Source organism: Megalobrama amblycephala, linkage group LG20, assembly GCF_018812025.1.
Source record: "Megalobrama amblycephala isolate DHTTF-2021 linkage group LG20, ASM1881202v1, whole genome shotgun sequence".
Classification (NCBI taxonomy): domain Eukaryota; kingdom Metazoa; phylum Chordata; class Actinopteri; order Cypriniformes; family Xenocyprididae; genus Megalobrama; species Megalobrama amblycephala.
In genome coordinates this window covers 17,982,066-18,009,334 of record NC_063063.1, presented here as the reverse complement: position 1 = coordinate 18,009,334, position 27,269 = coordinate 17,982,066, and the positions used below count along the sequence as shown (strand labels likewise).

At 37.3% G+C, this 27,269-nt stretch overlaps 2 protein-coding genes and 2 long non-coding RNA genes across 4 annotated transcripts; 1 reads left to right on the top strand and 3 right to left on the bottom strand.

The window, feature by feature from the left end:
- On the bottom strand, window positions 1-4,621 carry LOC125255799 (extracellular calcium-sensing receptor-like). The gene is made up of 6 exons (XM_048171299.1): window positions 4,400-4,621; window positions 3,962-4,244; window positions 2,968-3,774; window positions 2,602-2,829; window positions 2,343-2,466; window positions 1-2,100 (listed from the first exon to the last, which is right to left on the bottom strand). Exons 1-6 carry the CDS (start codon window positions 4,597-4,599, stop codon window positions 1,187-1,189), a joined length of 2,556 nt encoding a protein of 851 aa, XP_048027256.1. The 5' UTR covers window positions 4,600-4,621; the 3' UTR covers window positions 1-1,186.
- Window positions 4,622-15,542: 10,921 nt separating this feature from the next.
- On the top strand, window positions 15,543-24,420 carry LOC125255840. Its single transcript, XR_007182002.1, has 4 exons — window positions 15,543-16,010; window positions 22,770-22,833; window positions 23,643-23,727; window positions 24,250-24,420. It is a non-coding gene; the product is annotated as an uncharacterized LOC125255840 (long non-coding RNA).
- LOC125255839 lies at window positions 19,158-22,822 on the bottom strand. The gene is made up of 4 exons (XR_007182001.1): window positions 21,386-22,822; window positions 21,061-21,185; window positions 20,637-20,690; window positions 19,158-19,955 (listed from the first exon to the last, which is right to left on the bottom strand). It is a non-coding gene; the product is annotated as an uncharacterized LOC125255839 (long non-coding RNA).
- On the bottom strand, window positions 23,339-27,107 carry LOC125255822 (extracellular calcium-sensing receptor). The gene is given in 7 exon segments (XM_048171323.1): window positions 23,339-23,516; window positions 23,519-23,995; window positions 24,175-24,298; window positions 24,427-24,654; window positions 24,842-25,633; window positions 26,316-26,607; window positions 26,796-27,107. Coding segments are annotated over 7 exon segments (2,172 nt in total). The 5' UTR covers window positions 27,011-27,107; the 3' UTR covers window positions 23,339-23,472.
- Window positions 27,108-27,269: the final 162 nt, after the last annotated feature.

Sequence of the window (27,269 nt, the reverse complement as noted above, 5' to 3'; positions counted from 1 at the left end):
AACGTTAAATGCAACTTTAATCGTAATGGACAACTGCGGCATAAAAGCTTAATTCAAACAGCAAAGTAAAAAGTTCAAGGCCTGATCATCTCTCACGATTCACTGTCGTCATTCCATGGGACTCGAGACTGGTGTATTGTACAGGTATCTCTCATTAGCATTCGCTTCACTGGCCTCATTCATCTCGCATGGCTCTCGTCCCCACCCTGCTTCATACAACAGTAACATTAATAAAACTTTAAAACATTAGCTTATCCGTGAACATTACTTCTGCCTGAGTCCTGTCGGATTGCTTTCCATCAGCTGCGGAGGTGAAGATGACAACTCTGACGATTCCACACTCATTCCCTGCATTAACAAGCTACCCCTTTGTTATTGTTTTGAATAAGCATCCTCTAGTAGTGAAACGTACATACTGTGCCTTTAATCTATTAGTCTGCATTTACGTTGCACGTGTCAATTTTGATATGCCACTTTTTTTTTTGTCCAGTGCTATAGTTACCACTGTCAACTGCAATTTTGATAGTGAATCCCACATTTATATGTAGATGTCACTTCCTAAATTTTCACTGTGCAATTGGCTGTCGGTCCTCTTAGCAGCATGAAAAACTTTTTTTCAATGGATAATATTTATAGCCTCGAAAGCACGCGAAAGCCCTTTACAATCATTAAAATGCTGTCAGTCACTCAGTTTGTTATCTTACAAATCAATACAAGTCAATAAAGTTGTCTACACTGCATAATGAATCTCTTACTTGCATTGTGTCTTTGTTTGTAATGAGAGGATTTGCTCAGCACTAAACAAAATCTCAGGTGTTTTGAGTGGTGAGTTGATTCTGACTAAATTAAACCACTCTTATTGGCTATTGTCAACAAACATGACTGTGCTACATTTCTCATCGCTGCAAAAACACGCTGTAAATAGAAACATTTGACGTTCTCCATAGTGTAAACACAAAAACGCACTGGAGAGTTTTCCAGTATGATATGATTACAGTATCAACTGAGGGTGCTTATATTTAAATTTGACTTTGTGATATTTTTACCCATGATTTAATTTGTTAACAAAACGACCAACCCCCAGTTGAAGATCCTTGCTTAGATTTATTTAATTTAAACCAATTCTTAATTCTGAATATTTCAGGGATTTTTCATGCTCTGTTAATTTTGTGCACTCCAATAACTATTAATGGATATCATTGGACATCTTTGCCATTACATGCTTTTTAGTGTTCATTTCAGGTTTTAGTAAAATTATATAGCACTTTGGCAAGAAAATACAGAACAGTAAACCAAAGCTAGAGACCAAAATGGCAAATATTTCCACAGCTACAATGAATTTTCCAGGAGAACTGACATAAGCTGGGATAAACGTGATCCACACAGCACAAAATATGAGCATACTGAATGTGATGAATTTAGCTTCATTGAACTTGTCAGGCAGTTTCCGTGCTAGAAAAGCTAAAATGAAGCAAAAGACAGCCAGGAGACCAATATAACCCAATACAGTCCAGAAACCAATAGCTGAACCTAAATGACATTCTAAAATGATCTTTTCTTGGTAATGATTCATGTTCATATATGGAAATGGTGGAGCTAATATTAACCAGAATGCACAAATAAGCACCTGTATAAGTGCAAAGAAAATTACACAGAGTTTTTGCTGCACGGGCCCAAACCATTTCATAACATTACTTCCTGGAAGTGTAGCCTTGAAGGCCATTAACACCACTATTGTTTTCCCCAGAACACAGGAGATACAGAGGACAAAAGTGATACCAAATGCTGTGTGACGCAACATACAGGACCACTCAGTGGGCCGACCAATGAAAGTAAGTGAACAGAGGAAACAGAGAGTCAATGAGAAGAGCAGCAGGAAGCTCAGCTCTGAGTTGTTGGCTCTTACTATAGGTGTGCTTCTGTAAATATAGAAAATAAGCATGATTGCTGTAGTGAAAAAGACCCCAACTAAAGAAAAAAATGCCAAAAAAATCCCCATTATTTCAGCATATGACAAGAATTCAATTTCTTTTGGGATGCAGGAATCTCCTCTTGTATTTGACCACTGTGCAATAGGGCATTTGAGGCAATCAACTGAATCTAGAAAAAAGAAAAAAAAAATCAAATGCAATAATTCTGTTAAATATTAATCAAACATTGGCTCCAATTTTGTGAAAAAAACACATCTTGAAAGATTTTTTGGTAACTATAAATTATGCATAAGTGCATGCAACTAACCCTAAACCCAATCCTAAACATAATCCTAACCTTATAATAAGAACATTTAGTTAATTAATATTACTCAGTAGTAGAATGTATACTTTCATTACATTCTTATGTACCTGTTGTGTTGCTAATCTCTCCTGGTGGGCATAGTATGCAGTCATAACAGCAGACAGGTCTTCCTTTCTGCACTGCTTTTCTAGTGCCTGGGGGACAGCTCTCACTACACACAGACACAGGCACCTGCAAAACACCAATACAAGGACACAAACATTATAATATTTACTTTCTCAGCTGCAATTTGTTTTTTTTTTTTTTTTTTTTTTTTTTTTTGGTGTGTGTGTGTGTGTGTTTAGAAATTTATGTTAAAAGCTCTACCTGATTTTTTCCTTCTCTCCAGATGACCTGAACATTATTCATGGAGAACCGTTGACTTTTAGGCAAAGAGGCATCATAGTAACCAATAGTTTCCACCTCTATTTTGCCTTTATTAACACTTTGTAGATTGATCAGCTCATATCTCGCTGGTGAATCTCCGTTTTTATCAAAAAAGACATTTTCACCCCCAGGTGTGGTGAAATTTATGGATTGCAAAGAGTTTAAGACCTTGAAATGAAAAGGAAAATATTACTGATTGTGTTTTTTATATATATATATATATATATATATATATATATATATATATAAATATAAAATTTATATATATAAATATATATAAAATCTGAAATAATTATCTGGTCTTACCTGCCAAGGCTTTACTTCAGTAAGTTTTAGACAAGTGGAATTAAGAATGAAGCTTTTGTTTTGCTCACATGAGAGAATATTATTAATTGCATGGGCTACTGCATAAACAGCTTTATATATATTGTTTGAGAACCTTAAATCAGTCAAGTCAGTGAAAGAGTTTTGCACATCTCTCAAGTTCTCAGAGCCATTACACCTCTTTTTTATTTCACTTGGAGACAAAGAACAGTCAAAAACATGTTCCCAAAAGTCTTTAAAAAATACGCTGTTAGGAAATTGAGAGGGGTTGACATCCTGTAGAAAAGGACCTAGTCCAGGTATCTGAGCATTGCGGACAGTGAATCCTATAGATCCAATCAGCAAAGTATGACCATGGATATCTGATAGAGAGTCATCTGTGATCCAGGCATCACTTCCGATCCACTGCAGTCCTGTAATGTTCTGTCTGTATAGCTCATCCACCAGAATCTTTATCTCTCTGTGTGACATGAAGGCCATAATTACCTTAGATGTGGAGATTCTGATAATATTCACGATTCTCAATATTTCGTGGTATGGGCTGGTACTTTCAAAGGCTTCTGAGTATTCAATGCACACTCCTTCCTCACTAGCAGCGCTAATAAAGGTGGTTATCCCGTTTATTCCATAATCATTTTTATTGCTTAACACCCCCACCCACATCCAGCCAAAATGTCTGACCAGCTGGGCCAGTGCTCTGCTTTGATAGTAATCACTGGGAATAGTTCTGAAAAAGGAGGGATACTCCTTTCTGTTGCTCAAACAAGCACATGTAGCAAAATGACTGATCTGTAAAGACAAAGAGAGTGAAAAAAGCAATTTATTTAACTTTTAATATACATCTGCTCAAATATTTGTTGAAAGATGGATGAAAATACATAAAAATGTGTTACAATAGTGCTTGTATTTAAAATTGTAACATGGAAATTTATAATTGACTATGCATTAAAACTAATAAAGAGAAAATATAGCTTACCACTGGTATATGAAATCTTCCAACAATCTTTGCAAAGCTCATAGTTGGTGTTGATCCAGAATGTCCAATAATGGCCTGGACTGTTTTATTGCAGTTTGATCCTGTTTTTGACTGCTCTAGACCATTTACTAATGTCATAGCAGCTCTTAGTATGTCTGTGGATCCACAGTCATTGTAGATTTTGTATCCCAGTTTAATTCCAGGGAGAATGTCCATGTCTCTGTTTATCTCATCTATTGCAAACATCATTGTGTGAGCAAACTTGAATTCCCTGAAACTGAAACTTAAGGGAATTTTCAGTCAGTAATACTGTATTTTTACTGAAGAAGATTTTTGCATAATAACAAATAACATGTTTTGTTTAGAGGGTTTAGGCATACACAAATTGATCACAATAAATCTTAGAAAAATTAAACCATGGTACAAACACAAACATACTCTTTGCATGGACGTATTTCCGGTATTTTTGTAAAATAATCTATGTAGCCATCTTGTCTAGTGCGGAAGGAGAATATACCCCCAATTATAAGGTCTCCAGCTTTCTCCAGTTCAGGCAGCACCCTGTGACCCTGTGGCGTGCAGTCAGGCTTTTCTGCCTGGGTTAACAGGACCATCAAAAGCAGTTTAAGTATCAGCATGGCAGTTCTGATTCCTGCCTGCTGTCTACCACAGCATTTATACAGTGTGAGAAGCCCAAACAACAGCATAATTATGCATAATAGCATAATTTGTCTCAGAGGACTGATGGTGCTAATCATAGTTTATCCCCCTCTAAGCAAGATTGTATTTTGCTTTTGCAGACACTTGTATTTCCTTATAAAAATTAAAATAAGAAGTTGTTTTCTATTATCTGATTATTTGCAATTGCTCACTTTATGATCACCAAATTTGCAATGCAGTGATAGAACTACAACCCCAATTTTTACATGTCTCAACTTTTCTGGGATTGGGGTTGTACCCAAGATATAATTGTAATTTGTAGGCACCGGAGGATGTGCGTCAGGCCTTAGCAGGAAAGATCTACCTGTGTGATGTTTGTAATGCATATAAAACTCTGAGAAGTTGTTGATTAACTGAGTTCCTAATATTAGGAATTAAACTGCAATCAAATATCAGAATGAGTACTGCAATGTAATCTAAGATAAGATCCTTTCAGTTGCAGACCATGAGGAAATTTTCCTGGGTTGCTGATGTGTGTCACATTTGATTTAAGTTTTATTTATTTAGTTCCTATTTCCTTTGTTCCCTTGGTTTCCATTGATAAACTTAAAAAAAAAAAAAAAAGTTCCTTTTTCAGGATACTGTTTTAAATATAATTTTGTAAAATCCAAATAAGCTTTACAGATCTTTATTGGAAAGCGTTTAAACAATGTTTGTAATGCTTTTTCAATAAATCATAAACAATTCATGCACCTGTGGAACAGTCCTTAAAGGGTTAGTTCACCAAAAAATGAAAATTCTGTCATTAATTACACACCCTCATGTTGTTCCAAACTCGTAAGACCTTTGTTCATCTTCAGAACAAAAATTAAGATATTTCTGATGAAATCCGAGAGATGACATCCATGACAGCAATATAACCACCACTTTCAAGGTCCAGAAAGGTAACAAAATCATCATTAAAACAGTTGGTGTGACTCAAGGTTCTAATCGTTAACGAAAACGAACGAAAAAACGTAAACTAGGTGGGAAAAAACATTGTCGTTAATTGAAAAAAATAAATTTAAATAAAATTATAGGTTAAATGTCCTTAGTTTTCGTCTTTATCAATGTCTTTCATAGAGCAAATAACGTGCATTTCCTTTCCCTCCGTCTCTTACATACACGCGCGCGCACACACACACAGCCACTCCCGTCAGTGCACACCGCGTCTCCATGAGAACGAGTGTTCGACTTTGAAAGCAAGTTCGCTAAAGGTTGGTATCTCGTGAACACCTTTACACAAACACACATTAAAAAGTGGTATAAAAATATTTTTAGTTCTGAATATAACTTTGTCAGCGTGTTAATGTCGACGCGAGAAGCGATTGCTACTGCAGCAAGTTAACTAGTCGCAAGTTTGAGGTAAAATGCACTTGGGTTGTCGATGTCAAAACACTATATAAGCTGTGATTCAAATATTAAATAATGTCATTTGTTTACAATTACACTGAATGTTTGCTGCTTCAATCCAAATGTGTTTGCATAGTTCACCCAAAATGAAAATTACTGTGAGAAAAAAATCAAGTTTACAGAGTTTTAGTGTCACTGAAGGTAAACCTGCGTTGCTCATGGTGGTTAATGTTACCTCTCTTAACGTGCTCTTGCTGAATGGCAAGGATTGCACTATGGACTATTGTACCTTTTGTATGTTTTCATTTTTTTTTTTTTTTTAACTGTATTATTTTTTATAACGAACAAGCTGCGATGTCACATTTCCGCTGCTTTGTTGTGTCTGCGTGAGGCGCGGGCGCGATCAAACAGCTGTCTTTGCAGGGGACTTGCCTCATCGTCATGGCAACGGTTCGTAGTCAGGTCAGATTACGTCAGAGTTGGTTGCCTTTTGTTGGATGCTCAGACTACCAAACTAACGCCGATTAAACATGTTCAGTCCGGTGAAAACCGACTCAGACCAACGGCCACAGGGGTATCACACCGATCCGATCAAACTCCAACAGACGAGTTTGTTGGCGTTTGTCGGTGCGGTGTAAATTGGCCTTTACACTGAATGTTTGCTGCTTTAATCCAGACGAGTAGGCTATTGTAAATTTAGTATAGGGTGTGAAAATTGTACAGCTGTGGTATTTGTATAGGGTGTGAATTCTGTATAGAAGATGTGTAGATTTTTGGTAGATTTTTTGGCAATTTTGTGAAGGTGTTTCACACACACTAAAAAAATTGAATAGCTGTATTTAAAGGTTTTTTTTTTTTTTTTTTTTTTTTGTTATTTGTCATGTTCTTTTCTCAGATTGAGCTCCCTGACAATCTGACAGAAATGTCTTGTTGTGGCTTAAAAATGGGTTGAATAGGCTACATGCGGTTCATGTATGTCTTCTTTAGTCTGTTGGCTCTTTAGGTTTTTTACTGGCACACGTCACATACACATTTTGCACTTACTGCGGAGTGTTGAGACTGTTTACATATTTGTGCCCATATGTACATTTTATGTACTGGTTTTATTTTTGAATTAATATTTTCTAAAATTGTATGATGTTTTTGTTGAGTTATTGTTACACAATACTTTTTCTGACCTTTTTGAATCTTGCCCCTGACAAATAACCCAAATTACAAAAGAAACTAACACTAAAACTAATAAAAACTAAACTAAAACTAAGCATTTTCAAAAAATAAAAACTAAACTAAACTAGCAAACCCACTTTAAAAACTAATTAAAACTAAACTGAATTTGAAAACAAAAAGTCAAAACGAAATAAAAATAAAAACTAAAGAAAAATGCAAAACTATAATAACCTTGATGTGACTATAGTGGCTCAACCTTAATGTTATGAAGTGATGTGAATACTTTTTGTGTGCAAAAACAAAACAAAAATAACCACTTTATTCAACAATATCCTCTATTCTGTGTCATTCTCATACATTGTTTACGTCCAGTGCTTCCAGGTTCTACATCCAAACTCCGACTATTGGCCGGCTCCTGCGTCAGCATCACACGCATGTTTTGTGCTGCTCACGTGACCAGGCTTCAACCAATACTGAGCCGGCGTTCTGACGCAGAACCTGGAAGCACTGAACGTAAACAGTGTAGGAGAATGACACAGAAAAGAAGATATTGTTGAGTCATTAATTTTGTTTTATTTTTGTGCACAAAAAGTATTCTCATCGCTTCATAAAATTAAGGTCAAACCACTGCAGTCACGTCCACTGTTTTAACAATGACTTTAGTACTTTTCTGGACCTTGAAAGTGGTGATTATATTGCTGTCTATGGAAGATTCATATGCCTCTCGGATTTCATCAAAAATATCTTAATTTGTGTTCCAAAGATGAATGAAGGTCTTACAAGTTTGGAACGACATGAGACTTGTAAATGCCTTGGTGGAAGAGTGGGGTAATATCTCACAGCAGGAACTGGCAAATCTGGTGCAGTCCACGAGGATTAGATGCACTGTAGTACCTACACACATTATTCCATTTCTGTTCATCAAATATCTGTAAAATTTGTTAACTTATTGTCTCAGTTGTTGAATTTTATGTTTATACAAATATTTATATATATTAAGAAATTTGTAGGAAATAAAAGCTGTTGAAAGTGAGGGAATGTTTCTTTTTTTTGTTCAGTTTGTTTCCATAGTCACTAAATTATCATCATCTGTGTCTTGTTGAATTCTTCATTTACCTATGTTTTTAATGCTCCCTGTTCCTTAGTTCATGGTTGAGTATTTCTTTTATGTTTGTGTGTAAAGCTGCTGTGTGTTTCTATGTTTTGTCTGGTAATAGTTTGAAAATATTTGTTAAATAAAGAAATAACCTGCATATACACCGCTGTGTCAGAATAGTTGACCTAGAAAAGATGGATGTAGCAGCCATCCATCTCCTCCTCATCACCTCAGGGTGATCACTCCCTCGAGGATCATACCAGTGATTTTTTTTTGTAACGAGCCCATCAGACCCACCCCTGTGGTCTATTTTTCCTTGCCCATCCCACCTGGCTCATTATACTCACTGGTTCCCACTAGTCCCCTGGCCCATCCTCCTCCGCTGGTTCCACCCAGCACTTCAAGCTCCTTCATCTCCACTGGTTCTGCTTAGCCTCCAAGCTCGTTCTTCTCCACTGGTTCTACCCAGCCTCCAAGATCCTTACTCTCTGCTGGTTCCATCCAGCCTCCAAGCTCCTTTGTCTCTGCTGGTTCCACCCAGCCTCCTAGCTCCTTCGTCTTCACTGCTTCTGACCAGCACCCTGACTCCACCTCCTTCGTAGGTTCCACCTGGCTTCCTGGCTCCGCCTTCTTCATCAGTTCCACCTCCTCCACTGGTTCTGCCCTGCTTCCTGGCTCCGCTCCCTCCACCTGCTCTGTCCAGTTCCCTGGCTCCACCCTCTTCATTGGCTCCTCCTCATCCTCCTATTTCACTGGCTCGACAATGGTCTCCTGGGGTCTCATTTATAAAACTGTGCGTAGGATCCCTACTAAAATTGTACGTACGCACAAAAGCTAGATTCTGCGTACACACACAAAAAAAAATCAGATTTATAAAACCATGCGTACGCCAGAACCTGCGCACAAATCCCTTTACAAATCCCAGTCAGCGGAAGATTGTGCGTACGTGCATCTCCACCCTGTCTCCTCCCCGAAATCACCATATATGGAGCTTACGACACCTAGTTTTACTATGCATAACCTCATCTGCATATCATTTCCATACATATTCCCATCCATGTGACACCACGGTTAACACCGTCAAAGGTACAAGACATTGGAAAATATTAGATATGGACTACAAATGCAATTTGTGCCACACATTATATTGATAAAGATCATCCAATATCCTCTTTATGTTTTAGAATAAATATATCAAAATATTCATAAAAACAAAATTGTATAAAATACTTCAGATAAAGGTTTTAGAATAGAGTTGATTCATTCATTTCCACTGGCCAGATAGTATTTTAATAGTTTTAAACAATTCAAATCAAATTTATGAAGTTTTGCTGATTAGGTGAACATATCTTTTAGGAAGTTTATAGGCTATTTTTAGTGGAAACAGATCAGCCTACTTATTTATTGCAGTGTAAATACAATTGTCTGACTCAACGCGTCACTGACAAAGTATTTTAAAAAGAAAACATGCAAATCTTACCGTTTTCCTCAAATTATATCCTTCAAATGGTAATTGTTTGAAGATCCTTCACACGACATCAACACCTCCTGCAGCTGTGGTTGTACAGTAAGATATTATTGGACCTATTCAAACTGGACAACGAACCGTTTGACCACCGAATCCAGCAGTGTCTTCCATAATATCGAAGTTAAGTGTGCATCACTGATCATCATTCTCGAAAAAATATTTTGTTATAACATCTGCAGTTTAGTTTAAAGAGGAATTATTGTGCTCCCAGCGCTCCTCGCTTTCATTAAAGCAGCATGTCACTGGAAAAGTGATCGAAAGTAGCATATCTACTATCTCAATTCATATCACTTTTGTCTCCAGAATGTGCGTACGCACGGCTCAAAGTTTGCTTAAAGTTGCGCACATTCTCCCGTCAAGTTTGTTTTTATAGATCACAACCTTTGTGTGGGAACTGGCGTACGCACGTTTCCAGCCCCGTTTTATGCGTACGCACGCTTTATAAATGAGACCCCAGGTCAGCCCATCCAAACATGTTCAAAGGACTCCCACCCTAGTAAAAACAAACAAACAAACAAACAAACAAAAAACCTACACCAAAATCTATTTAAAATACATTTATTTCATACTAAGTATACTTCAAAATCCATTAACACATTTATTGACATATCACTGTAGCGAAAATTAACTCAAAGGGGAAATATTAATAATTATTCATAACTCATTATGATTATTAATTATGATTAATTATGAATATGCAAATCCGTTAATCAGATTAACTGGACGTAGCTACATTAAAATTAACATTACAATCAGTTAACCTGTTCGTCCAGTGAACGCTCAGTGTTGATTGTTTATTAATTCTAAGAAATGTCAATTTCCAAGTTATGGAAAAATAATATTTCTTATTGTACTGTACTACTCACGTAGTCCGGATCTATCACTTAAGAGGCAATTCATTAGCAGACGGAGTCAGAACCAAACGTGTATTGTGCACAATCTTTATTAACTAACTCACAAACACATAACTAAACTAACAAACACATAACATAACATACATAAAGGGTCACACACACACACACACACGCAAGTCAGAATGAGTAATGATAGTGTTGAACCGGAAGAGATGCTGTTACTAGAGCTACATGAAATGTCAAAGGCAATCTGGAAAGGACTCATCAGTTTCTTTTAGCAATAGCAAAGGTAAAGTCTTTACAAATCAATACTAAATCGCTGTTTAGCATTAAAATGTACGATACTTGCAAGATGCCTTTAGGCTGAAGAGCGTCGGATCTGCAGGTTGAGGATAACTCTTAAAGTTATCATCTGAAGTTGTTGCCAGTCTGTTGGGTGATGAGCACATGGCTGGGTGTTGTAGGCCAGGGGCCTACCAGCCTTGCGGCCGGGCCTAGAGAGGCCGCCCGCAAGGAGATTTGTTCGGTCCAGAAGCAAGGAAGAAGAAGAGAGGGAGTGGCACTGTTCGCTGGTTTTTAACCTCTGGTCAAAGTCACACCTCTCAGTTGTTGACCGGACCAATGAAGATGTTGTAATTCTGGGTGGCAATACCCCTCCTGTCAGGGCTTTTACAACCCAGAAAGATTAACAAGCTGAGTTCTTGAATCAGAACTATTAAGTATTCTTTTAATACTGATGTGTTGCACAGGTATGGATGTACCGCATACACAAACATTTAAATCTTCCCGCTACGAACGTATAGACACTAAACATGGCATGATTGAAGTTACCGTGCAGGTCATAACATTTAACAATCATCAAACATGTAAATACAATGAGTACAATACAACATCAGTAATAATGGATACCATTTCCTGAGAAGGAATCATTTATAGCACAGTCTGTCTATACATTAATGCCATAGAGTCTGTGTTCTGTGTGGAAAATGCAGGGAAGATGCAGATTTTCTGTGTCTCTACTCTGTTCTCCATGCGGCAACCACATTCCTCAGCGCAATAAACTTGTAACTGAAAACTTCCCGGGGGATGGGGACAGACTCCAGAGTGAGCTTAAAACTATTGGTTAACTAACCAATAATTGTGTCTGATTTGCCTCAGTCATTACATCACTTACTGATATAAAAATATAATTTCCTGTGAAAAAAAAAAAAAAATATTCATGCCTTAATATAGCTTGAATGTAACTCCACACCCTTGCCTCATTTAAAATATGCAGAGCAATGAATATGCAAATTAGCCCTGCCTACACTCGCTCAGGCCAGCTCAGAGATCCAGCAGTCTGATGTTGCTATAGTACGGAGCCCCGCACATGACATGCAAGAAAAAAATAAATAAATCATGTGCACAGTTTACTAAGTTCCCTCAATTTACTAAATTGTGCGCACAATTTACTATTTAGTTCTACCAGAAAGACTCGGGAAGCAAAGAAACGTTTGAATACAATTTATTCAACAGTATGAATGTAAATATCAAAGAAATGATAAAGTTCTTTGGCGTAGGCCCCGTCCATAGTACAATCCGGAGGGTAGCAGACGTTTGCAGATCTTGCCTGAAGATGAAGGCAGGGGCGGAGCCTACCCCAAAAGAACTGGGAATGTGAATGAAATACGCACCAGATGGAGGATTCTTTGAATACATTCCTAAATATTACCAAAGAGAAAGAGATAATGAATGCACAGACATTAATGAATGTTTAATCATTAACAGAAAGAATCATTATGTCATAGCTTTAAGGATGTCAAGAACGCCGCATAGGCCATAACATTGCCTCATTAGGTCGAGCATGAAAGCCAAGTAGGCTGATAGGCCAGCGTTTAAACATGTCATGTAGATCATGTATGATGCCACGACAGGCCATAGTGAGGGGAAGACAGAGTGGATGAATGAGATACCCTGATATGCCGAATAAAGCAAGCCATATAGATGTAAATGGTAGGAACAGAAACTGATGCTGTAACAGGTAGTTTGTCTCAATAGGATACTTACCACAGAAGATTTAAATATAGGATTTTATGATAAGCTATAACCTTACCTAATGCTTGTTATAAACATAACCTTGGTAATCCTAGATTAACAAAAGAATACCAGTGACGTGAATAGTGATTTGATGCTATGGTCAGAAAGACAAGTTAGTCTGCGATACTAGAAGACTGCATATGAGGACCATGGTCCATAGAGATAGCGTTCACTTGACCCTGAGTGAGTATAGGGAAATCATAACGAGCGATATTAAATCGTATGAAAACACCACCACCAGTAGTTTGCATTAGTAACGTACTAGTATTAAATTATGACACATAAATGGCATACATAATGAATAATATTGACTAATAAGGATATGGAGTGAGGCTACGTTAATCTGATTTACGTGTAAAGACCGCAAAGGTCCTGTACCTTGAAAAGTCAATATAGGCTAATTCGAGAAGACCTTGGAGTTACGTAAAACAGACTACCTAGTGGCCATGACAGGTTTTAATTATATGAAGTGCTAAGACCTTTGTGTAGAACCACGATGTGCCATTTGATGCAAAAATGAAAACCATTTAATGTGAGGTAATAATCCATTTGATGTGATGGCAACTATATGCCCGATGGCCGATGGCAACGATATGCCCGATGCAAACAATTTGCCCGATGGCCACAATTTGCCCGATGGCCACAATTTGCCCGATGGCCGATGGCAACGATATGCCCGATGGCCACGATTTGCCCGATGGCAACGATATGCCGGATGACGACAACCTGTCATGATGGTCATTATTATTAAACCTTTAATGTTATAGCAACAATATTCCATGCAGCTAAAAGTTATGATTGCCATCAAATGTGAATGCAATGAGAGGCCATACAATGTAAAGCAATGATAGGCGATTTTATGAGATGTCAACAGTAAGCCTGATAACGATATACCTATAATGCCAAGGGTCAAAGCAATAATAGGCAATTTAGTATGATAGTGCGATATATTCTATGTAACGCAAAAGTCATGGGACCATTCCAAGCAAAGCAACAATGTGCTATGTTACACGAAACCATGATTAGCTGTTATAAGTAAAGGCCACGAAAGGCCCATAATGAATACTGATTAAATGTCACGATAAGCCAATGATATAAAAAGGTACACATTTGTGAAGACCGAAGCTGAAGATGGAGTAGAAAACAATGACACCACCGCTAGTAACTAGCAGCCAATAGTCGACGTAATTTGATTGCTATGAGTGAATGAGCATTTGAGTAATTTTAAGTAAATAATGAAAAGGTATACATATTCTATAGGAAAGACTCATTCAATATGCTTAGGCGTGACTCCTGCTCACGGCTAGATAGAACTAAGCAGAGAGAACTTTGTCTAACTGTCAGAACCTGCTAAGAGAACCCCCAAAGAATTTAACCAGTTTGACATGACATAAGTACAAGAATACTTAACGCATGGGGCAGATAAAGATTGAGAAACCTTGTTGTACGATGCCCTTGCAAAAGGGAAGCACTTTACTTGACAATGCTGAACCTGGCTGAAGCTAGCAAACCTTTGCAAAAGTATAACACCATGAGCATCGTTGTTCAATACCTAGTAAAGAGAAAAGAGGTATTCGGGAGTGCCCTGCACAGAAGGGGCACAATGAGCACAAGTGAAACGCTTATGACCAGGCGGGTGCGGAGTAGCCTACGGAGCACAGTAACTCTGATGTTTGATGTGTAGTAGGCAGGACAATATATCACTTTAGATATGTCACGATGTGCACAACCACAAGTCATGACGCAAGGATAGCATAGTTGCACATGTTTAGGTCCTGTTAGTTTACGCGCTATTCTGTGTGCGCACACGTTACAGACGAATTGCTTTCACTATGCATCTATTTTTGCCTGGATAGACACGTACATGCTGATTTATGTCAAAATGTCCTTGTACACACAGTGCATATGGCTTAGGTAACGTGAAGAAGAAAACTGATGTGTATCATTATAGGGGTTCCACGCATTCGATCTAAACTTACAGCAGGCTTGCTGCTGTCTGTATCATGCATGTTAACCAACAAAGTACAGAGAAATAACTTTGCAGCTTTAGAGATGATATGCAAGATAATTTCTGATATTTTTTTTTTTTTTTTTTTAAATAATATATAGAACACTTTATGTAAATTGTGTGCTTACATATCCTAAATGTTACTAAGATTTGTAAATTCAGAGAAAGTCACAAGTTTAAAATAATGCCCGTCAATGGCGTAATAACTGCAATACTGCATTATCCCTGGATTCTTATTGTACTGCGAAGTAATAAGTCCCTTTAAGACAGTAATTTCACTCGGTGGCCATCTTTGAAACGCCTCTCGGGCCGTTTCTCAATTCCAAGAACGCAGAGTTGCGGACTTGCGTTCTTGTGGAGTCCGGTCTTGCCAGCGACCTTGAAAGAACAAACTCGGAAGGACACAAGGACACAAAATGCATTGTTTAAGAATTGAGATATGCTGCAAACTTGTAGCTCAACTGACCGCCCCAGCATATTATAAGTGGCTAATGCACAATAAATTCAACATAACGTCACAAACAAATGTCATAACCTATTAAAAGATTTCTTTCAAATTATTATATTATATTCAAATCAAATTAAATTATATTTCCATATCATTTTATATCTTTTTATTTCACCGCGTGTATTTATGAAAATTAGTAGCCTGTGTTACATGCTTTGTCAATGTTAAGATTATTTTTTATATTCCAATAGAAATACTGCAGGCTTTCTTCAGGTTATCACTTTATTAAAATTAAGCAAAACGAACGGTTTACTTTCACGAGCCGTCACGTATTTGCGAGCTTGTAGCGGGAATCTCAAAAGTGAGAACGAGACTTTAAAGCTTACAGCTTCCGTATATCGACAGCCGCAGACCTAAATGCGCGTCTCTTGCCTCCTTTCTGAGGCGAGCGTTTGACCGTTTCTATAGAAACCGGTGCTTCTAAGAGGCGCTGCTGTGACGTGATAACTTTAGCAGTCAGCAATTGGACCTTATTTAGAAGGCGGGACATATTCCGCCATATTGCGCAATACACTTTCTCCCATTCAAAACAAAACGAGTGACACGACTTGTGTTATTCTATAGTCTTTGATAGTAACCGTGGAAACAGGTATTGACAGCTGCGTGATGTCTAGTGGCACGCCGTTTCATGCAACACTATGGAACATGGCAAGCAAACTTGGAATAAGAATTGGAGCGAGGATCAACCTCAGCATGGCGTTTACGAAATGCAGCAGTTTTGCGACTAACTCGACTCAACAGATGCCGCTCTAATAGACAGGTGAACAAAAGTACACGAGACGAATTAATGTTATGTAGCTCAACACGATGGAATGTTAGAATATCATAGCCTACTGTTGATCTTCATCAGACTAATAGAATAGCAGTCTACAACTTTAACACTCAAATGCAGTTTAATATGATAGTGTAACGTTAGACCAAGTTAAACAGCGACGCGTTACCTCAGTTTTAATTCATAAAATAAACTTGCCTGTATGAGTAGTATTTAAGCACTTGCAAGTAGGCCTACTTCAGTAGAATGAATTGACTCGTTCCTATTCCTGGAAATGCAGACTGGGACTCGCGTGTGGCACTGGAATCAGTCTCTCGTTGCAATCGCGCCCACGATTCCACGCCGAGATTGTGCCTTTAGCACAGGTAAATTAAATTAATTTAATACATATGCAGTGTCATTTTACATTAATCATTTCCTGGATCTGAATACTTACCTGAAATATGTCAAACACCCTTTATTTAATTATTTAATTTGTCATATCACGATATATGACGTCAGTCGCAGAAAGATAACTCAACTATGGAATGAAATCGACTGTCCGTTTTTTGCACAAAGAAAATCTGGTGCACGTGCATGAAGCTGATCACACGGGACATAGACGGAGACTTTAACTGCAGAAAGTAACACGTACAGGTGTATGTAAATGACATAGCCTTATTACCACGCAGGACATAAATAATGATGTTTCTGCCTCTAATGTTACAAGGGAAGTCACTCGACACTATGCACCATGCATACCCAAGTTACAAAGCGTGTCGTTCTTTCTGCTGTTAGACAACGAGTCCAACTCCGCTTTCATGCGGATCATTACGACATGCTATGAATGTAACAATGCGAACGAGCACCGTTCCCTCTCAAACAAATGCGTGCTACTGCACTGTACGCTCTGCTGATGTATGTAAAGAGGAAAAGAGTATGATTATACACCCAACGACATCAAAATGCATAAAAAGATGGAAATACTTATCACTGAGATGAAGTGGCTGTTGTAGTGATGACGAGAGAATATTGAAGATTGCTTTGATGATAGCTAGGCCCTTTGATGATACTGCTGAAACGAAATTCGAAAATAGAATCCGCGGGTGGACCTGCACACTTCTGAAATTTGAGACGGTGAATACGATCACTCTCCGCGACCGCTTCAATGAACGTTCAAAATGATAGCCTAACGTGAACTTAAATGACGCTGCAGCATTATATCCCATCTAAAATAAACGTTTTCACATTGTAGTACATTGGACTACCGCTAACATTGTCTGTGTGAATATTTAGATAATCACAATTATAGGCCTGCACATGCGTCGTGAGGAACGTCAACTACGAACTGAACGCCGGCGATGGTATCTGCGAACACGATAGTGGGTGGGAACAGAACTTATATACTCAGGTGACGTGTAATGATTGGTTAGATAATGAGCAATGACGTGCATTACCCAGCAAACATGCTTCTTTGGGGCCTGTGTGGGGCCATTGCGGGCAGCCCACTGTGGGCCCAGATACCGGCGTGAAATGCGGGGCACATGTGGGCCCCATACTATGGGGCCAGTGTGGGGCCCCAGTGGGACAGCCCAAAGTGTGGGCTGACTGTGACTATGCAGAGTGGGCCCCTGTTGGGGCCAGAGTGGGCCCACAGCAAGCCCCTTAGGCGCCCGTGTGGGGCCACTGCGGGCAGCCCACTGTGGGCCCAGATACCGGCGTGAAATGCAGGGCACGTGTGGGTCCCGCACTGGGCTGGCCCACACTAAGCAGAGTGGGCCCCTGTTGGGGCCATTTGTGGGCCCACAGCAAGCCCACACTGTGGGCAAAGTGTGGGTATACTGTGGGTACACTGGGAAAAGAGTGGGCATACTGTGAACAATGCACAAATGTGTAAGAACATACCTTTGGCTTTAACAAACAACAAGATTAATTTGGTTCTACTTTGCATTTGCCACAACACACACAAAAGAAGTTCACTTGTTAAAAGAATAAATTAGAAGTCATATGTTTCAAATAATTTCATTTATTCACATTCATGTAAAAAAAAAAAATACACAATACATTACCATTCAAAAGTTCAGTAATATTTTTAAAATGCTTTTGAAAGAAGTTCTTTCTGCTCATCAAGGCTGCATTTATTTGATAAAAAAACCAAAAACATTAAAAAGAGTAATATTCTGAAATAATATTAACTTAAAATAACTGCAGGGCTCGACAATAATGCTTGTCCAGGACAAGTGGATTTTTTGAAGGGGAAAGTGTAAGTTTTAAGTGGAGAAGTGTAAATGGTGACTGATAGTAAAAAATAATATAATATATAATGTACTAATGGTAACAAGGTTGCGCTGTTGAGACTCGCACAGCCTCTCAAGGAAAAATCGCAACAAATGTGCCCAGCTCACTCAAAGAAACTCAATTTTAGGGTTAGTTAACCCCAAAATTAAAATTACGTCATTTATTACTCACCCTCATGTCGTTCCACACCCGTAAGACCTTTGTTTATCTTCGGAACACAAGTTAAGATATTTTTGATAAAATCCAATGGCTCATGAGGCCTGCACTAAGAGCAAGTTAACTTAGACTTTCAAATGCCCAGAAAGGTAACTGTTACTAAAAACATATTTAAAACAGTTCATGTGACTACAATGGTTCAACCTTATAAAGTGTTATAAAGTGACAAGAATACTTTTTGTGCACCAAAAAGTAACAAGCATGTATCATACGATCTCAAACTGCCATAGTCATAAGTGTTTCAAGATTTCAAAGGTACAAGTGACTTTGGCAGTTTGATACACGCTCTGTCTGAACGACTGATTTGAAACAAAAGATTCATAAAGCTTCGAAGCTTCATGAAGCAGTGTTTAGTTCAGTGACGAGTGCTAGATATTGTTGTATAAAGTCGTTATATAGTTTTTTTGGCGCACAAGTATTCTCTTCGCTTCACAACATTAAGGTTGAACCATTGTAATCACATGAACTGGTTTAAACATGTTTTTAGTAACAGTTACCTTTCTGGGCATTTGAAGGAAAAATTAATTTGCTCTCAATGCAGGCCTCACGAGTCATTGGATTTTATCAAAAATATCTTAATTTGTGTTCTGAAGATGAACGAAGGTCTTACATGTGTGGAACGATATGAGGGTGAGTAATTAATAATTTTCATTTTTGGGTGAACTAACATGACCAAGAGTGCTGAATTACCATCACAATTGAAAATGTGACACTGATTTCATTTCATTGTTTGAATTAATGACTCAATGACTCACTCATTAAGACAGTTACCTGCCGCCACCTACTGGCAGTTTAGTTTCATGTTTAAAAGTATCATTCTTTCCGACATTTTTTTATTATCTAATCTCACAACATTTTTAAATGCAGTTGTAATTTTTCAGTGTAAATTATTTAATTTGACTGGTAACAGTGTCTTATTACACTAATTTAATTTATTGATCAAATTTAAGAATTTAAAATGAAAGATGAAGCATTTATTTAATAATGGGCAAAATGCCCTTGATAAAGGTAAAAATATCATAAATATGCAGATTTATACATGTCACAGCCGGCCTTAACACTGATGCTGCAGAATAAATTGTATTTACAACACAGAGTTTGTGAATGACCGATTTACTCGTCACAGGAAAAGGCTTAATGTCGAGCCCTGAACTGTTTTAATATATCTTACAAAGTAAAATTTTCCTGTGATATTAAAACTTAATATTCAGCAGCCTGCATCTAGTTGTCAGTGTCACATGATCATTCAGAAATCATTCATTTGTGGATGGAGATGAGTGATCAATACCCTCGGGTACCAGTAGATCTTTGCCTGATCTCCAGTCTTCTGGTTCTTCTGCTCCTTCCACCATCCCGGTCTCTTGCATTGTGGAGCCATGATTTAACAGGAGTTTCCACTTCGGAAGCTGTGGCTGGGCCGCTTTTTGTGTGCTTTTTTATCTAAAGTGAGAAAAAAACAACAATTGAAACATTAATTTAAAAACAAAAAACAAAACATGAGTTTTGTATACATTACATTTGTGTTTTCCCAAGGGTTAGGACATTTCCAACCCAGGGAACAATCTTTTGAGTACATCTAAATGCACTTTGACCGGAGAAACCTGAGAATAATTTGAGTTCCTGAAAAATAGTTCTAGGTGTTGTTTATTAATGTTAAAAACAATTTTAAACTGTTGTTGAGAGAGAAAGATACAGAGAGTGAACAAATGAGTGAAGGGCATGATGAACTGAGAGCATGAGAACAATTTACTAAAATTGTCAACGCAATGTAAAGAAAAAAATTGTTTGCTACTCAACCTTGTGTCATTCCAAACCTGTGAGATTTCTTCTGTGGAAGATGATATTTTGAAAACTGACCATGTTTTTGTCAATACAATAAAAAGTAAATGGGATCCAATGCAGTTTACATTGTATGGACAAAACAGATGAAACATTCTTCAAAATATCTTCTTTTGCATTCCACAGAAAAAAGTAAGTAATACAAGTTTGGAACAACATGAAGAACTATAATTCTCTTTAATTAAGAAATCATTGATGACTAACTTTCAGCATGAATATGTAATTTTTATTAAAATAAATGCAAATACTGAGAATGTGTCTGACAGTCAAAAATGTACTTACACAGCAAAAGATGCAGTGACCTGTGCCTGAGCGGCTCTCCTTAGGTTTATTTAGCTGTGGTTAACAAAATCACAAAGGAGAAAAAGAAAGAAATATGGATTAAATATATACAAATTCAAATGTACTTGTATTAATTTTTCATCAGTGATTATTGACTTATCAGCATGTCAGGAGTTCTCAGCTCTGGTCCTCGAAGTGCACTGTCTTGCACAGTTTATGTCCACACCTGATCAATCTCACCACATGTGACTTTCTAGTCACTAAACCAAAAGAGCTCGATTGGCTTGTTCAGGTGTGTTGGACCAGGGTTGGTGCTGAAGTCTGCAGGACAATGGTCCTCGAGGGCGAGAGCTGAGATCCCCTGCAATATGTTCTGAACATGACAATTCAGAGATCCAGAATGACTACTAGATCGATCACTTACGACAGTGGTGTCCAGTCCTGGTCATGGAGGACCAACGTCCTGCAGAGTGTAGCTCAAACCGTCCTGTAGTTCCTGGTCATCCTGATGACCTGTAGTCAGGAATCAGGACTAGATGGCAAAGAATACTGAAAAGAGAGAGGACAAACAACATTTCAATGGTATGAAGCCAGTTTAAATCTTTTATTCATGAATATGTACAATGACATCTGAGAATGTGACACATAGATAACAGATAACAAGCAAAATGTTTATGAAAGTACAGTTATTTGGTGCAATCAACAATACAAAAACTGAGATTGTGTCAGACAGTGAGTCGGATACTTACAGAGCAGAACCAATGATCTGATTACACACAATGAAAAGGAGAAAAAGAAACAAGAATTAATATTTCAGTTAAATATTGCTCTGTATGGATGAACGTGCTGATGAAATGTAGCCTATACATTCAAGAGAAATTATGCATTAATATTTAATGTGAATATAAAGGAAGTAAAAAATGTAGGCCATGAAATTATATCTTTTAATAATTAATTAATTACAGATGGTTGATTTCATGTGAAATACACAGGCCAATGACTTCTCTCTCTCTCTGTCTCTCCGTGCACGCGCCAACTTGCGCGTGAGACAAAGCGTTCAATTTGTTATTTTTAGGTCACCTTAACATGATAGCAATATAAAAATACAAAGCACATGTATATAAATAAATATGGTTTTCTGTCTTAACTGTCAGCGCACAGTGTTTATCGATGTATGAACGGTTATAAAATCATATGTAACGAGATTTAATGTAGGCCTCGTTTACGTCGCTATTTTAACTATAAAACGGACATGACTGACTCATTATGCCTAGCTCGGTCGTAGTTCGCTAAAATAGCAACAGGAGAACAATAATGAATCAAATTAACACCAAAATGGATGTAAAACAATTCAAGGCATTGAATTTATGCAGTTTTAAAGTACATATATAAATTATAGATTACCAGAAAATGGGCTAGTCGACCCTTATAACCATTAGTCATTTAAACGGCAGCATACGTTACAATCAGATTAAAACACTAAAAATTGGTGTAATTTAATTTTAGTCAATAAATTCATTAGCTTTTTCATCTGTTACACTAATTTTAACAGAAAACTCAGAAAATACCATTTAAAAAAAGGTTATAATTTAAAAAACTTACCTGTTTGAAGCAGAACTGGCAGTGCAGTCGAATCCGGAATGACGGCTCATTAGCGATGCAGTTCCAGCAGTCTCATTGGTTAGAATTAATCACGTGATGACGCCATCTTCTATCCCTCCGGCTCCACTTTGGTCATCACTACCACTTGCTCTGTCTCGGTCTTCTGAGCCCCTGACTCCACAACCTGCATATAGATCCACACCTCCTTTCCATGCCTGACTCCACCGTGACAATGTGTAAATTAATTTTTATCCAACTTGCTCAACATTAAATAATCATAGAATATTTACGCCTATTTCATTCATTCATTCATTCATTCATTCATTCAGTCATTTATAATAAATATATGCAAAATAAAAAGCTCAAGGAAGGAGGAGCCCATCTTCTTCATCCCAGGATATAAAGATATCTTTAAACATCCTCTGTGTTTCTGATACATTTTTTTTACATAGCTTTTCTTTTTTTCTTTTTTCTTTTTATTTTTTACTTATATCTTACAATATTTACAATGTCAGTCCTCCATTCTTCTAGCTCCGCCTTGGTCCTCCAAGCCTGTGGTGTCGCCCTGGTTCTCCATCCCTTTGTCTCCACCTTGGTATTCAGCCTTTTGACTCTGTATTCCATGTTTAGTTTCTGTTTTCTTTGTTACCTTGGTTTCCTTTGCTAGTTTATTTCCATAGTTACTGATATTATCAATATTATTATAATATTAACATTACTAATATTAACATTTCTATTTATTATATATTAGACATTTCATGTTGCATTTTGTTTACTTATATGCTACAAAATAGAAAGTTGCATTAAAGGGTGCTTTTATTAAATCAGTTCACAGATCATGTCAGTCAGTCAGTTTGATGCCATTTTGCCCATCATATGCTTTTTGGAATTCTTCTCTGGTTTGAATAAAATCAGATAGCATTTTGGTAGAAAAATGCAGAACAGTAAAGCAAAACTTGAAGCTAAAATAGCAAATATCTCTACTGCCACAGTAAATTTTCCAGGGGAGCTTACATAAGCTGGAATAAAAGCAATCCATACAGCACAGAATATGAGCATACTGAATGTGATGAATTTGGCTTCATTGAACTTATCAGGCAATTTACGGGCCAAAAAAGCCAAAATGAAACACAAAAGAGCAAGAAATCCTATATAACCTAGAACAGCCCAGAAACCTATAGATGAACCTACATCACACTCTAAAATGATCTTTTCCTTAAAATAATTTAGATTTTTAAAGGGAAATGGTGGAGATATTGTTAACCAAAGCACACAAACAAGTACTTGTATGAGTGTGAAACCAAGAACACTGAGCCGCTGTTGAGGAGGTCCAAACCATTTCATGACATTACTTCCTGGAAGTGTAGCCCTGAAAGCCATTAGCACCACTATTGTTTTCCCCAGAACACAAGAGATACAGAGGACAAAAGTGATCCCAAATGCTGTGTGACGCAGCATACAGGACCACTCAGTGGGCTGACCAATGAAAGTAAGTGAACAGAGAAAACACAGCATCAGTGCAAACAGGAGCAGGAAGCTCAATTCTGAGTTGTTGGCTTTCACAATTGGGGTATTTTTATATATGAAGAATATGAATGCAATTATCATTGTTATAAATGCACCAGCAATAGAAATTGTTGTAAGCAAGATTCCCATGATCTCCTCAAAAGACAAAAATTCTGTTTCCTTTTCAATACATCCATCCTTTTGCAGATTTGACCAGAAGTCTTGATGGCACCGCAGACATGTTATAGAATCTATATTAGGTGTGATAAATAAAATAAAATAAATAAATAACATTTAAAATAAATGTACCATAAATAAATATTAGATAGATTCAGCAAACTTCTTAAATTATTACATTAAACATATAGATAGCTTTGCTTAATTGAATTTATATTTACTTTGAGACTTTTTTTATTCATTTATATTTTACCTGTAGTGTTACTGATTTCTCCCTCTGTGCATGGTATGCAATCATAACAACATATAGGTTTTCCTTTCTTCACAGCTTTCCTAGTGCCAGGGGGACAACTCTGACTGCACACAGACTCCGGGACCTGTAACAGGGATTTCAACTTCACACACTTTTGCACATATTACTGTATGTAGAGAAATATAAGATTCATCATCACCACCACAAAGAATAAACTTAATTTTAATTTTAAATTTCACATTTTAACCTCACCTTTGTTACATTATTTGCCCATACTATTGAAGCCATATTTACTGCCAAACGATCTTTCATGGGAAGAGAGGCATCATAAAGGCCAACAGTGACAAATTCATCATGTTTTTTTTTACTTGGTTGCCAATTTATTACCTCATATTTTGCCACTGCCTCACCATTCTCATCAAAGTAAATTTCTTCACCATCTTTGGTTTTGAAACGCACCTTCCGTAGGTGCTTCAGAAACTAAAAAAAAAAAAAAAAGTATTCAAACATTTTTAACCAATTGTTGGCTGAAATGTTTAATTCAAGAAATAATTTGAGCTCCTTCTTAGTATATTCATTAAAATTATATAACAATCTATCAGATTTTATAAAGTTCTTCACAAAATATTTTTGTGCACATGCTTATATTAACTTAGTGTTAACCCACTGTTAAAGGATCAAGCTGTTTCTTTGAGGCACATTTTTCCTTGCAGCCCAGAAGGTCATGAAGTGTATGAGCAACAGCATATACTCCTTTGTACACATTGCTGAAGATGGGCATGAGTGACATGTCTGTGAAAGAGTTTTGCATCTGTGACAGTTCCTCCTTGCCTGTACATGCAGTTGTGAACACTGAATAATTTTTGGTGGAGTATTTACACTGAAACAGGGATTCCCAGAGCTCAGTAAAAATGGCACTTCCTGAAGACTGCAGTGGCTTAATGTCTAGAATAAATTCTTTTAGACCTGTCACCTGTGTTTTGGGTATTGCCAGACCAACGGCCCCTTGTAGAACATGATGCTTATCCATACTGGCAATGACAGAATCAGAGATCCATCCCTCTGTACCTACCCACTGGTATCCAGTAATATTGTATTCAACAAATTTATGCAGCAGGACTTCTAAGTCCCAGTGCACAAGAAATCCCAAAATTACTCTTGAAGTAGAGCTTTTAATCTGCTCAATTATCCTTATTACTTTATCTTCAGGATAGGTTCTAAAAAATGGGAGAGAATATTCCAAACAGATACCCATCTTTTCAGCCACCTTCGTGAAAGTGGCCATCCCAGTATTACCATAATCATCATCCGTTCTTATGGCTCCCACCCAGGTCCAACCAAAGTGTTTAACCAGTTCTGCCAGTGCTCTGCTCTGGTAGTAATCGCTTGTAATAGTTCGAAGAAATGAAGGATATTTGGTTTTGTCACTGAGACACTCACAGGTGGCGTAGTGACTGATCTAAGAAACAATTAAATAGTGTGACATGTTATTTAAAGCAATCGTAAGTGGCTTACATTTTCTGAATGAAAATATTTATTTTTTTATAATTGTACCTGCTATTATTATTATTATTATTAATTATTATTATTATTATTATTGGTGGTGGTGGTTGTTATATAAATCAACAATACTTTAATACTTTAGTAATGATTTGGGAAAAATGGATAATCCATAGTGGTTGAGACAGCTTTGTGGTTAAGAGATTTCTTTGATAAAAACAAAATTGAAACCACGTGGTGAAAGCAGTGGGTCTGAGTGAACCCGAGGTTGATGACCAAATTAACTGAGTGTGGACTGAGCTCTTCGTGGCTGATTGTAGGTGGAAAAAATCAGATCTATTGGAGACGTCCAACATATTATTTAGGCACCGAGAGAAAACCACAGAAAAAGACAGCCAATATGGGGAAGAGACAAATTAAAAATTACATAGAACAAATATTCTGACTGCTTTTTTGTTACTTTTATTTCCTATGCATTCCATTTTTATTCTTATGTATTTCTTTTATTCTTATGTTATTCCTTTTCATGTAAAGCACTTTGAATTACCATTGTGGATTAAATGTGCTATATAAATAAACTTTCCTTAATAAAATAACTTGACTGCCATATAAGAACTACTATATAAAAGAGGAATTAATACCATTGGAAGATTGAATGGTCCAATACTTTTTGCCATCGCCATGCATGCTGATGAGGTTGTGTCTCCTAGTATGGTTTGTACATATGCTTGCTTTGTGCAGGGTCCATCTGAGGTTGTGTTCTCATGTCCATTAGCAAGAGCCATAGTTACTCTAACAGCCATTGCCATCGAACCGCATGTGTCATAGATCTTGTAGCCTAATGAGACCCCAGGTAGCAAAGTGGAACTGTTATTGATTTCCTCCACAGCAAAAAGCATGGATTGCACATACTGGAAGTCTCTATAATTAAGACTTGGTTGGGGAAAAAAAAAAGAAAAAAAGACACTCATTACATTTGACTGAATCTTAATATTATATTTCAATATTCTACAGCAATAGTGAACCTTTTAGTCATGTCTAAATTGTGTTGCTTAGGTAAGAACATTTGTGTTCAAAATGAATCAAAGATTTTGAGATACACTGGTTTAGGTGTTGCCTACCTGACACACCTCAGCGGAGGTGGTGTAACAGAATATGTTAGTTGTCTGATCTCCCAGCTGCTATGAAAAGAGAAAACACCTCCAATTATGATGTCTCCATCTTTCCATAACTGAGGGTATACAGGCTGTCCTTGCAGAGTACAGGTAGTTTCATTAGCTCTGGTGAAAGTAATGATGGTCATTACTACTTGCATGAGTGCAAAGAATGGCTCCATCCACCCACTGAATATATGCAACTCAGAGACGTGGCAAGTATGATATTGCAATAGGTTGAACAAGAAGGATTTTGTGATATTTATAGCGATGAAAGATACTAACCCTCATTGGGAAAATGGTTGGACCTGTCAATGGCATGAAGGAGGTGCTCTAAGGATTGTTGAAATCCTTTCATGATTGTACTATACACATATATTTGCTAGAAAACAAACAAAACAAACAAACAAAAGGTAAATTAAATCCTAATTTAAATAAATA